This window comes from Gouania willdenowi, chromosome 13 (assembly GCF_900634775.1).
Source record: "Gouania willdenowi chromosome 13, fGouWil2.1, whole genome shotgun sequence".
Lineage (NCBI taxonomy): Eukaryota > Metazoa > Chordata > Actinopteri > Blenniiformes > Gobiesocidae > Gouania > Gouania willdenowi.
The window spans coordinates 14543100-14557578 of NC_041056.1; the positions used below are offsets into that span (position 1 = coordinate 14543100).

Sequence of the window (14479 nt, forward strand, 5' to 3'; positions counted from 1 at the left end):
CAGTTTCTCCCTGACTGTTAGGACCTCTTGGTTTTTTAATGCCTGTGAGAGATACAAGCAGAGAAAGATGTTGCCTGGGTTTTCAGTATCATCTGAGAGGAAGTATTTTTGCCAGCCTTATCTTCTGTCAGTAATAGGCTTTCAGTGATTTCTGTCAGTAACTGCTATGGATGGACTGTTAGACAGCCAGATAGAGCTATGCTTTCCCGGCACTGTATATCAAGAGCAGAACATTTTCCCTGCCTTTTCCGTGATTGGGAAAAATTCTCCGAGTCATACCTTGACAGATAGCACACCTGTGTGTCGGAAGAGAAACAAAAAGGGGGGGGGAGTGATTGATCAAACAATTGGACAATGAACTGTCTTTGACCACCTCCTCGATCAAAAGTACAGTAAAAGTCATCTTTCTCTTTCGGGGGATGAAGACAAGCAGCAGTGAGCTCTGGGGTGACAGAGCGTGGCTATTTTCTCGTGCTTTTATTGATACACAGGCCAGAGAAAGTGAACTTCAACAAGGCAAACGTGTGTTAATGTAAACATGATGTGAACAATAATCTTTAGGCATCACGACATTGAAGGGTTCATTGGTTCGAAAGGATTTTCATTGACAGTGCTCGCATACTCCCAAAATTAATTTATTCCCCTCACGGACTTCTAGTTAACTTTCAACTCCTTACTTTACTTGGCTATGATGGATTAATTTTTAATAAGAAAAGTTGAGAGCAGTTGTGGGTAGCAAAAGGCAAGACTCCCGATGTCTGTTATTGGGAGATCCCCACTAGGGCTGTCCCTTCTGCAGTGCAAGGAGAAACTCAGTCAGGGGTCTTTGAAGTGCTGCTCCATCATTACATGGATGAACTCTTTTCTGCTGCTTGTATTCATTTAACGTACCATGTCTGTGGACTGCTCCTAGACTTCAAAATGCTACAATTCTAGACAGCATTGGGTAGGATGTACAAAGTGGACAAAGTTGTGAATCCTTTGCAGATTCACAGTAACTTCAGAGGGGTTTATCGTGGCCTTAAAGCCCACAGCAAAGAGGCAGGGGTTTCAACCATCTTTGTATCTTTTTTTTTTTGTCATTGCTTTCTTTCATGTACCTGTGTTTTTTCTTTGTACTCTATATTTTTCTTTGTCAGCCCATGAACCTGTGCGTGAAGTTCACCTACAGTAATCTTAAAATATGACTGTTGTACTGAGCATTTTGTTTTTCTTTTTTAACCTTGTCAAATATTATATAAAAGTATAGTTAATGTGCAGCAATAGTCTGGGCCAGGCAATTTTACAGTTAAAAAATAGAAACAATCGTCAACGCCAAGAAACATCTTCTATGTCACTGAGCTAATTAGCAATTGGAAACGTCGCCAGACAGCAGCTGTTAGCGTTTAAAGGCAGATTTTAGACGACTGTCGAGAATTCAGTTATTAAGACAAACTCGGTAAAAACACAAATTGCATCTTGAAAGCATTGAGATGTTAGTTATTTGTTTTTAACAATTATTTATTTGCTCCCTATGTGGAAAAGTTTTTGCATTGACTTCAATTGTTCACACGAGCAAAATTCAAAAGGCAATTAAGAATTCAGTTTTTAAAATTCAATTCTGATATATTCCCAATATCCACAGCAATTAAAATCTTTTTTTTTTTTTTTTTTTGCCATTTTTATGAACAGTTAAGTTGTATTTAACAGTACAACCATTTGAGGCTCAATTTTTCAGAAATGCAAAATCTGTGTGGATCACTTGCGTTGGTCAGTCTGAAGTTGTGTTTATAGAAAGTTTGGTGTCAGTGGAGCAAAAATTATGGGAGGAGATAGGTTTTATTCAGTATTGGAGCTAGATTTTAGTGAAAATTGCAAGTCTGTAACACATATTATTTGTTGAAATTTAAAAAAAAAAAAAATACTGGCCAAAATTTATAATGGAAGGGTTCGGGGTTTGAATCCTGTACTATCCAAATCATCATTGTTGTGTCCTCGAGCAAGGCACTTCACCCACATTGACTAGTATGAATGTTTTGTGTGAGTGTTGGTGGTGGTCGTACGGACCGATAGCGCACTATGGCAGCCTCGCCTCTGTCAGTCTAGCTGTGGCTACAATAGTAGCTTACCACCACTATGTGTGGAGTGAAAGAATAATGCACGTCAATGTAAAGTGTGTCTATGAAAAAGTGCTGTATAAAATCCAATGCATTATTATTATTATTATTATTATTATTATTATTATTATTATTATTATTATTATTGTAGTAAGTAAGTAAACTTGTCATCAAAGCTCATGCTGAAAAACATTGCGATATCCACTATGTCGACATTTCACATAATGCTGGAGTTATAGTGAATGAAACCCACCAAAAAAATTGGAATTTGAATTTTATTTTGGCGGTCAACACAAACATTCAGTATATATTCTGCACAAGATTTATATATACAGTTTATACATTCATATCAAACATATATTCATACGTACACTCTTATACATACATACACATGAATGTATATGACATTTCATATTTACAACAAAAAATTCATCAATTCAATTCAGAGTGGCTATATATATATATATATATATATATATATATATATATATATATATATATATATATATATATATATATATATATATATTAATTTAAAAAAAACTTTTATTATGTTTAAATATTAATATATTTTATACCATCATATACATATATATAGCTGTCATAGGTAAAATTGTTGCTCTTCTTTCTTATACTTACTAACGATGAATGACTTAAAAAGCTTTTTAAACTGGTTTATGTTGGTGCTTTGTGGGTAGTTCCATAATTTAACCCCTGATAGTTAATAAAAACTGAATGTTGAAACTTTCACAGTAAGAGGCTTTATTGCATTCAAGCTGTGACTATTTAGGTAAGTGGTGCTCTAGTTAAAGTGGTCGTTTGGTGTGAAATGAATATGAGAAACATTCCTACATTAGGGGGAACTGGGACACACAAAAACATGGTCTTGGACTATGATCTAAATTCAGAACAGCGTGCAGGAGCATGTTTAATAATTCACCTTAGTAGTTTCCTCTCTCCATTCCGCTTCACCCTCTTTCTTTCTTCCTCGCCGCCGTGTTTTTTGCAAGGTCAGTGGGTGCAGAAGGTTGGGCTTTAGTTGGTGTTTGGTCGGCGTCACTCCACGGAGCGACAACGCAGCTTTTACACGGAGCGGACTTAAATACAACGGACGGACGGACACGACGAAGCTCAGTGTCCTGCATTTATGTTGATATTCTTGCTTAAATATGATCACGTGAATATATATGACACACTTGGGTGTAGCCTAAGGCATCGGTTAAGTGAACGCGCTCAGAGCCGGTGTAAACAGGGGAGCGACTGCGCGCAGGCTGAAGTGCCGGGCGGGCATCAGTGCGCAGGAGAGGGAGGAGAGGACGGAAAGGAAGCCGAAGCAGTGCTGCTGGGATTTCAAACACATCTGCCTTAATTTTCAATATCCACAGTCAGAGCTCACACACACACACACACACACACACACACACACACACACACACTAGGCAAAACTCCGAGCGATGACATCTACTGAAACCTCCACTGGCTGCTGTGGCTCAGCTCTCCTCCTCCTCCACCACCGCCGCCCACCCCTAGAATAAAAAGCTGCTGTGAAACAAGTCAGCAGCGTCACCGTTTGTCTAACAGCTGGGATTTTACACTTTACAATGTCTTGAAAGGCGGAGGACCGGCTGCAGAGATGATGACAGTAAGTACAGGGGGTGAGACTAGACTGCGCCCCTTAAGGCGTTCCCTTATTATTCAATCTGACTAACATTTGGTGTATTACTATCCTAGCTGGGGTCAGTTCGGCTATTATTATTATTAATATTATGAGTATTATTATATGGTGACATGATAGGGATGTTGGGCGTTACTGTCACCACCACCACTGCCGCTGCTGGGAGGGTATCGGGTTTCTCTAGGGACTTTATTTCTTCTGAATCATCATTTTTGAGTAGTAAATGTATGATTATATGCAGTTTAAAGATAAAATAGTTCATAATGTCATCATTTAGGATATATTTTCCATTTTTGAATTGGCCAAAGTGACAACTATGTGTCGCAAGGACAACATACATAGAAACTGAAGCTGTGCAGGTCGCACTAGTCGCTGGACAGGGCGTATCATCATCATACAATGTTGCCCCTCGTTGCAACGACGCACAGGAGTTTGGAGCTCACCCATAAATCAGGTTACACCCCCTTCCTTCCTTCCCTGAATTCACTCCACCGGGTCGGGTGGAGTAGTAATGGTGCAGCTGTCTATTTGCATGCATTCTGTTGGCCAAAGCCAAGCCAAGCCAAGCCGGCCTGTGTGGGGTTAATCCCCGCTGAGGATCAGCTTTGACGCTCCAGTCTTTGCAGCGCCTTTCGGTCTCTCCGCTTTTTTGCACTTTAAATGATTGCTTTATATTTATATCGCGCACATGTGATCATCAACATCATCATCGCGTGTTGACGTGATGTGGTCAAATGGAAAAAAAGAAATGAGTTGACGTAAATGGGTGAATGGGGATTGTAGTTTAATGACGGGATTTGAAACGCGATCTCTGTTTCGTTGGATGAGCAGGTCGTTAATGCTGAACATGATGAATCACTCCATCCTCCATTTGACTGTAAACAATGACTGGCACTAGATCTTATAAAGCTCTTTATTGTGGTTTCATTAGCTTGTAATTGAGCTGTAAGTATAGCTGGTGATGCTGTAGCTTTTTAGCTCATGTATGTAAACCACAGTGATCTCATGCAGTTCACTAGTGTCGTTCACACACAGTCACACATTGTTGGAAATGATCCCATGGAGTTTACTGTCAATACCAGCTCACATCTTTTATGCATTCCTGTAATTTGTGTCTTACATTTGTCTGTGAAATAACATGATTTTTTACAGTAATGGTAATTTAGAGGTTTATTTTGATGTCTTAAAAATGTTTGTTTGACTGACTTTGTTTTCACTCATGATTTTCTTTATTTATTTTATTTCAGAGTAGATGAGAAAATCTATTATTTAATATTATAGACAATAATATATTGAATCCTGCGTACAGTGGCTTAGTGGTTAGCACATCCGCCTCACAGCAAGAAGGTTCTGGGTCCAAGCCCTGGGATGGACACTTGGGTCCTTTCTGTGTGTAGTTTGCATGTTCTCCCCGTGCTGTGTGGGTTTCCCCCAGGTACTCCGGCTTCCTCCCACAATCCTAAAACATGACTGTAAGGTTGATTGTAGTCTCTAAATTGTCCTAGGTGTGAGTGGTTGATTGTCTGTGTGTGGCCCTGTGGTGGACTGGCGCCCTGTCCAGGGTGTACCCCCCGCCGAGCGCCCAGTACAAGCCGGAGATGGGCGCCGGGAGACTCCAGCAACCCTGAAATAGGACGAAGCGGGTGTGAAAATAGATGGATGGATGTTGAATCCCATGTTTTAACCCAGTAGTTCTGAACTGGTCTCACCCTGGGACCCACATTTTTCCAAGATCATTAAATTGTGACCCACTTTTTTTTTTTTTTTCAGAAATCAACCAACTAAATGTAGCTTTGTTTTTTAAATAGCTGTTGAGAACACACATGTATCATCTTTTTTTGTTTTGTTTTTTAAATAAATGTATTTATTTATTTTTTCAGTGCAACATGTATTTCACAGCATGCCTGTCAAAATAAGTTTCTTTCAAAAGAAAAGACAAGTCCAACAGGAGACACACATTAAATATAGATTTTTTTAATCAGCTGTCTGCGACCTGTCCAGTACAGGTCCATGACCCCCTTTTGGGTCCCGACCCACTAGTTGAGAATCCCTATTTTAATCAACACTATTACAGCAATGTTTGTGCTAGTTTGATCTGGTTGCCATTTATCAATGATTCAATCAAAATCCACACTGTTAACAATATTTTATAATTAGGTTTGATTTGTGTTTCCTTTTTTAAAAGTTTCTATTGATCATTTAATTAACATTTTTGAACATTCGAGTGCACATGTGTTAAAGTCTAGGCATGGGGGCCAAATTCGGCCCCTTAAGGCATTCAATGTGGCATGCAGGGAGTGTAAAAATGACAGAGAAAACATGAATCATTGTCAAAAAAAGACCAAATAAACCAATTATTGATATCTAAGTCACTCCAAATTCACAAATGTAATGAAACTTCACAATATCTACAGGGTTCACTCTTTTCCCACACTTATATCACATGGTGGCTGTTGTTTTTAATCTCAAACTGTTGAAAGAACACAGTTGTATCCAAATTATGCCATTTTCCTCAAATTATTCCACAAAACATCCAAAAATGAAATAAAAATTTGTCACAAAACCAAGAAAATTTAAAGTGGTGATTTATCGTTAATGGCTTGGTTATTGTCAGTGCATTACGTACTTTATATGTTGTTTATATGTGTGTTTTTCATGAGGTTTTTCAAAGGGATTAGGTACTATAAATCACTCTGCTTTTGAAAAAGACTTAATGGCTGTTTAAAGGCAAGGCTCAGGTGGAGAAAAGATTTGTGACATGCACCTGGGGAGTGATGCAAGTTGGGTTGAGATTTGTGGAGGATTGTAAACAACAGTGAAACTTAAGTCAGGGGTTGTTCGGGGCTCCATCACAGGTCAATGTTGGTGAGTTAATGCATGTTACACTTTTGTTGTGTTTAGTATAGACTCCATAATTTGTTCTTGCATTATTGTCTCGAATCTAAATGTAGTAGTTAATGAGGGTTGGAGATCATGGTCTCCCCTTTACAAACTTCACTGTAGCTGTGTGTTAAAGTGTTGCACAAGCCCTTCTAATGTACACATATTCCCTTTCACCAATGCAGAGGAATGTTAAAGGAGGGAGATTATGTGTTAGCAAAGTGAAGGTATGGAGGGAGGTGCAAACCAGTACAGTCATGGGTGAGAGAACTGCAGGGACAGCGACTGGATCATTTTGTGCATAAAGAAAGTTCCTGCATGGCAGGAAGTGCTTTGTGGTTGGTGGTCTGAAACCACCACAACAGTGTTACTATCAAACCCAACACACTTCCCGAAATGTCCTTAATAATATTTTCCCTCTAAATATATTTCCTGTCCTATTATGCACTCTACTCACCAAAATCAAATCTTTTGTTCTAAGCCTCTCTTTCATGCATTTAGTCTCATTTTTCCCTCTCTGTTATTGTTTGTTTCAGGATTACCGGGAGGATGGCATGGACCTGGGGAGTGATGCGTCCAGTCGCTCCAGCTCAGAGTCCAACTCCAACAAGGTCACACCTTGCTCACCTTCCCTTGATTTGGCCAATCTGGACGACTACAAATCCTCCCCTTCTCTTGACCTGGTGACTTTAGAGGACTATGAGGAGGACGAGGACTACCAAGAATATAAGAAGAAAGTGATAGAAGAATGGGAGAGTGAGTATGGCGATGACTGTAGCTCTCCACAGCTCTCTGGACAGGAGGAAGAAGGCGTTGGGAATGTTATTGATGTCAGCGATGGCTACAAAAAGACTTTAAATAGCCACAGCCTCGCTGAAGAATTCCAGGATGTGAAGACTGTCCAGCCCCTGCCAGCCCCGGGCGGATGCACTGCCACCTCGGCCACTGTTGTATCAGAGGAACTGAAACAGAATGGTAACATGATCTTGCCTATGAATGAACAGATCCACTCCCCCATAATACCACAGGGGGGCACAGGGACTCCCAAAGCCAGTCGACGGAGCTCCAGCCAAGGCCGTGGGAGTCGTGGCAGTGGTGGGGGAGGAGGCGGAGGCAGTGGCAGGACAGGAGGACTAATGCAAGGATACAAAGAGTCAGAGGGGGTTGAGGAGGAGCCTCTGCCAACCATGGACTGGGCTGCTCTGGAGAGACACCTGGCTGGGCTGCAGTGCAGGGAGCAGGAGAACCATAACCTCAACCACAACCAGAACCACAACATGGGCAAGATCAGTTACACCTCAGTGAGTGTGCAAAGATTTATTCTAACTGCTTGGGCGTCAAAGTTTTTTTTTTTTGGGCTTTGTTTCTTTAGCGTGTCACACTCACATGTTCTGCTGTAGGACTGATCCAAAAGTTATCCATGTCAGATAGATCCAGAAAACACAAGGTTAGGTTCATTAAAGCAAAGAAGATGGATTAGTCTTACTAATGTAGCGTTAAGCTATGTGCTCTGTGCTATTAACCTTACCATCAGATGATCATACACAGCTGGAGGGAAATGAAGGCAGCGTGAAACAGAGATTAAAGTTGTGCAGATTTGCACAGATAGCAGCTGAAACATCTTAAGCAGCCGAAGCAGAAAGAAAACCAGACACAGTAGTTGTGGTACTCCAAGTGCTTGTTGCTAAACTCAGAATTTCACCTGACTTCTTTGATTTAAAAAAAAAAAAAAAACTGTTTTGTTGTGGTTGTGTAATATTTATACCAGAAGGTGTCACTGTTGCATTGATGGTCTGACCTGAGCCCTCTGCTCCAAAGGCTTATAAAAATCCACTTGTAAAGTTATTATCACTCCTTTTAAGTCACAGTCAGAGCCTTTATTTGATATTTTGGGAGTAACCTGTAAAAATGTTGACATCGTCTGTAGTTTTACTGCCAACAATCAGCTCAGCCACTGCCTTAAGTCCACACAAGGGTGGATGTTTGATGAAGCCACTCTCTATTGACATGTAAGCAGCAAGACATTTTTCTCAGTGCACAGGGACAATGACTCCCCTCCCTTTGTCTCCCTGAAGCATGTAAGGAATGCTGTGAGAGGAGTGTGGTGGGGGGGGGATGAGTGGAAGGAACAAGGGAGAAAAAGAAAAGGACAGGAAGAAGACCGAACCATTCAAGGCCATGTGGCTCATGTGTTCGTTACCTGCTGTCCAGCCTAGAGCAGAGAAGACCCTCATGGTATGCTTTAGAAGAATAGAGGAAGATGACTTTTCCCCTCCAGGTAGCTAGCTGTGATATAACTGACCTGTGCTGACAAAAAAAAATCCTAAAGAGAGCATTTGTCCCTATATTCTGTCTCGGCCTGAGGCGCAAAAGGAACATGAGAATTCTCACAGTTACTGACAATTTCATAACCTCAGCTGGTGTCTTGCATGTTTGTAGTGAAAACAGTGCTAAAGGTTCAAAGATGGAGTCATGTAAACTTACCCTGGATGGTCCGCCTTAAAAAAACACAGGTGGCACATGATTATACCCCAATCATTTGAAGTCCCATTGCTTCCTCTGGGGTTGCATTTATGGTTATTTCACTGCTGCAGCTTGCATGCTTTTTCTGTTTTTCCATCCCTATATAATAAGAAAGGTTTTTTTTTACTATTATTATTATTTTTTTTAATAATAAACAAGATAACATGCAACAACCTCTTCGGTTATGCATCGATGCACAACTAGGGATGTCTCGATACAACTTTTTCATTTCCGATATGATACCGATATTGAGCGATAATTACTTATTTTGTAGTGTGGAATGTTGGAAAAGGCTTGATCAAGTGATGTGACTCCAACAGAAAACAATAGTCAGCAACAGTAGGTATGAGAAAAACTGACCCATTTATTAATAACCAATTGGTTACATAAATTTTAACCTTCATCATCATATCTACAGTATTTTACAACTGAATAAGATAAATAAAAAATGAATTGGAAGAAAAACCAAAAAAAAAAACGGAAATTCGGAATGGGGCGCACAGTGGCTTAGTTAGCCACCGGCTTGGTTAGCACATCTGCCTCACAGCAAGAAGGTCCTGGGTTCAAGCCCTGGGGTGGACACTTGGGTCCTTTCTGTGTGGAGTTTGCATGTTCTCCCCGTGCTGCGTGGGTTTCCTCCGGGTACTCCGGCTTCCTCCCACAATCCAAAAACATGACTGTACGGTTGATTGGAGTCTCTAAATTGCCCATAGGAGTGTATGAGTGAGTGAGTGGTTGTCTGTTTGTGTTGCCCTGTGATGGACTGGCGCCCTGTCCAGGGTGTATCCCCGCCCAGCGCCCTATGAGAGCCGGAGATTGGCACCGGCAGACCCCCGCGACCCTGATAAACGGGAATAAGCGGGTATGAAAATGGATGGATGGATGGAAATTCGGAATTTTGATTTCGATATCCGATATTCGTTTTCAAGCTGATATCGGACCGATATCAATATCGGATCGGGACACCCCTATGCACAATATCTACAAACATGAACTAAATACACCACCAAATACATTTCAACAATCAAAGCAACATGTGAAAATGCACACAAAATATAAGGAAAATATAAGAGATCAAATAACAAAAACATTGTACAATTTTTTTAATAAATTTAACCTAAGTATCAAATTATATAATTTTCTTGCATGGACATTTTCATTATGTAAGTATCATCCAAACAAGAAAATCTCCGATTTAAAGCAGACGATGAAGGGGCATTCAGCATATCTGCATTTGTGCATATAATATGGTGTTATTATAATGAGTTTATTGATCAGGATTTGATGTTTTTTATTCTCAAGGAAGATACCAAATTGAATATTTGAATACAACCAGAAATCAATGTTTATAACTTTAGAAAACAACAGATCATTTGGAGATTTCCATATAGATTGGACTATTTCACACTTGTAAAATAAATGTTTTGTTGTTTCTACATTTGTTTTGCCCAAGTAGCAACTCTTCACATCCAGTTGAATTTATAAATGTAATTTAGAATTTTGAAGTGGACTTCATTATGTTTGGAGGAACAGAACAATTTTAAATATGTTTTTCTGACGGCTGAAATTTCAGATTTACTGTAGTTTTTTAAGTTAAATATACTGTATAATAAGAAAGTGCAAAACAAGTATTAGCAATTAATTGGCCTGGTTCGATAGTTAACCACACAAACACACTCAAATGGCACTTAAGATCATCATCATGAGCATCCTCTTCTTCTTTGTTGTATAATTATAAACACTTCAGAGAAACTGGGGGGTGTGTTTTTAAAAGCTATTAAATATTTAGATATTCTTTCAGGATCCATTGGTGTGAAAGCACGTGTGTTTGAGGGGGTGTTTTTTTTTTTTCTTAAGGAATGTAGTTGCTGTTTCCAATGGGATATACTTAAGCTCCCGAATCGTCTGTGCTTTTAGTAGGCAAGGACATGCAGAAACTCAAGGCGAATATAACTGGATGTGATTGCTAAGTGCCTGGAGTCTCATTTAGCTCGTCTTTTACATCTCTTATGTTTTATTTTTTATTTTAGAAAACCATCACAGAGATCAAGAAATTGTCAAAGTCTGTAATAAACTGTTACCACATGTTAAAAAATCGCAGTTTTATTAAAGTCAGACATAAGAGCACATTCATAATATATATATATATATATATACAGTATATATATATATATATATATATATATACACAATGCACACCTAAACATTGAGAAGACACGCGTGCCGTGTCCTAAAGGAGACAAACAGCTGTGGCAGTGTTCCTAACCAATGTTCTACTGCTTTATTTTTTCTCAGAAAGCTAACGCTCCTCACTTCCTGTTGAGGATGCTGAGCCGGAGGCAGGATAAGGTGCAGAATTAAGACAGATGTCCTTTCTGCACCCTCTGTCCCAAAGCCTCTTTATTGAACGTAGAGACTACTAGGGATGTAACGATTAATCGAAAGGCAGTTAAAAATCGATTCATAGGTATCACAATTCACATCGATACTGTGAAAATTAAACGTGAATATCTGTAAAAGTCACGTTTTTCTATTAGCTCTGTCGGTAACAATGACTGTTTTTTTTCTTCCAATTGTTAAAGCACAAAATACATTTTCATTTGCACTTTTAAAAAGAAAATTAACTATTATGCAGTTTTGCATTGTTTACTATAGAACCAGAATTTAAATGAATAGACTTCTTCTTCATTTGTATTATTCCTTTATTTATTTCATTCAAGATTTATTTTTAGTTAAATTGCATTGTTTTGAATAGTTTATCAAGGAATTATTTTGACAATGAAAAATAAGAGGAAAATAGTACAGTATTTCCCCCCCAAAATAAGGAAATAATTTTCAGGTATCATTTGTCTACAGTCCCATTTTGTAAATTCAATCGTGAGAGAATCGTATCATGAACCCAGTATCGTGAATCGAATCGTATCGGGAGTTGAGTGAATCGTTAAATCCCTAGAGACTACAGATTCAGAGCAGTGGCTGAAAAAGCAACAGCCTCATCTCTTTTTTGTTTTGTTTTTCATAGCCACCTTCCTTATCGGAGCAGAGTCAGGGTGCAAGGTTGGCTACAGCCTGGACAGGCATCCACTCTATCACAAGGTCAATGATATGGAAGACAGAGGCAGATCTGCTTTGGTTTATGTAGTATTAAATAATTTCACAAAACAATTTAGGAATCTTTAAATTCAAGTCAGGTCAGGAGACCTATGGCATAATTTGAAAAAAATTACCACGTTAATGTTAAGTAAAGCTGTTTTGACAAAATCAACAATGTTCCAATAAAATCGCTGCACATGACATAATACGTGACAGATGCACAAAAACAAATACTTTTAAGCACACGTGTCAAACTCAAGGCCCTTTGGAGCATCTACTTAGGTCCGCAGGAGAAAGTAGAAATTAAGAGAAAACATAAATCATTGTGTAAATAAAACTCGATAATATTTGCGGGTGCTCACAGTTTTCCCGGTGCTTGTATCGCATTATTGCAGTCATTTTTTGTAAAATTGTTGAAAAAACTCAAAATTCTTACAAAATCTTTTCATTTTCCTCAAATTATTACATAACATTTTCCTTAATATTAAATAGTAATTGGTAGGGGTGTTGAAAAAAATTGATTCTCCGATATATCGCGATATTACGTCACATGATTCTCGGATCGAGTCAAAATCAATTACTTTTTTTTTTACATTTATTTAACCAGGAAAGTCTTTTCCACTGCAGGAGACATTGTAACTGAACAAACAAGTGCACTGAAACCTGGGCATGTTAACCAGCTTGTGTTTTTTTCAATAAAATCTAAAAAGAAAGTATAAACTTTCTGCATTTATTTGTTGTTAAGTTGTTGAGTGTAAAATATGCCAATAAAATATATTTCATACATAATGTTCTCATGAAGGTGTACACATTTACAGATTAGTTGTTTCTTAAGTCATATATAAAAAAAAAAAAATCACAATAATCGCCTTATTCTTTAATATGGGGATATATTGTATCGTATAGTATTGTGACCTATGTATCGGGATACAAATCTTATTGCCAGATGTGAGGCAATACACACCCCTAGTAATTGGTCACAAATCCAGGAAATTTAAAGTGAAAACCCTGTTGAGACTGATATCTGTCACTTATTGCTTGGATATGGTCGGTGTCTTATATACTTTATTATTCATGCATGCGTTATTGTTGAAATGACTCATTTTCCCGCATAAAATCTGTGGCCCTTTTGAGATCAAGCTGCTCCGTTTTTGGCCCCTGATCTAAAACGAGTTTGACACCCCTGCTTTAAAGCCTCTCAGTACATCAGCAGAGGAACGTTCATTCTACAGGTACTTTATTCTTAATGATAAAAATACCCATTCCTTACCCTTGTGGGGTTTTTTTAAAAAATATCAGTTGAGCATGTATAAAGTTAACACACTGCTGCAGGTGTGTTTGCTTAGGGTGTGGTTCTAATGCAATCTCGGCCTCAGCTGGACAGCGTTCACTTAGAGGCCTGAAGGATTCCTGATGATTAGTAACGCTGTAACCTGAGCTTAATCTGTTTCTAATGAACCTCAGAGACACGTGGCAGAGATGGGCCCACAGGGACCCCAAGTACACCCGGGATCAGACTGCTAATAACCCTGCATTTTGTTCCAGAGCCCCGTGAGGGGAAGAAAAACATTGTTCTTCCGATCCATTATTGAGGTTAAAATGTCAAAGAGGGGGTCGGGGTTACTTGTGGGTGCTGCACATGCTCAAAGGTCTACCTGTGCGTGTTGCGTGAGGTACAGAGTCAAAAAGCGTTAAATCTATGCCTATAAGCTACTTCTTTTTCAATCTAAGTGTGCACACACCCAAACTTACTCACAGTTTAAAAACAACCCTCAGGCAAACTGTGGATTTAAAGATAGGGAATGTGCTGAGACCTGCAGCATGCAGCACCACTCCTACTTTAAAAGTGCAGAAAAGCCTTTGAAAACTTCTAACACGCACGCACACACATGCGCACACACAAACACACACACACACAGCTGAGCTTGCCTTTTTAATACAGTTTGTCTGCGACTCCAAGAAAAACACTATTATATATTTTATACATAATATATTATGTATAGAAGATACGTGATTTTGTGGTAAAAGAAAAAAAGAAAAGAGGAATCTACCGTATTTATTGGAAATGTTTAGAATTTATATTTACATTTTTTTGTTGATAAAATATAGAATATGTAAAAAAAAAAAATCTCATTATCTTCGCCAAGGAGGTAATTTTCACCAGCGTTTATTTACTACACTTTTCACTAAAATAAGCAAAGGTGAAAGGTGA

At 38.8% G+C, this 14479-nt stretch overlaps 1 protein-coding gene across 2 annotated transcripts in view; it reads left to right on the top strand.

Moving 5' to 3' along the window:
• Window positions 1–14479, top strand: part of schip1 (schwannomin interacting protein 1) — a 255728-nt gene that overhangs the window by 187046 nt on the left and 54203 nt on the right. The window contains exons 1-2 of one of the 2 annotated variants that reach the window (XM_028464368.1): window positions 3169–3738; window positions 7188–7952. In XM_028464368.1, coding sequence (XP_028320169.1) covers window positions 3730–3738; window positions 7188–7952 — 774 coding nt within the window. In that variant the 5' untranslated portion in view covers window positions 3169–3729. Of the gene's footprint in view, window positions 1–3168; window positions 3739–7187; window positions 7953–14479 lie in introns of those variants that run through there. The other variant, XM_028464367.1, reaches the window with a different exon arrangement.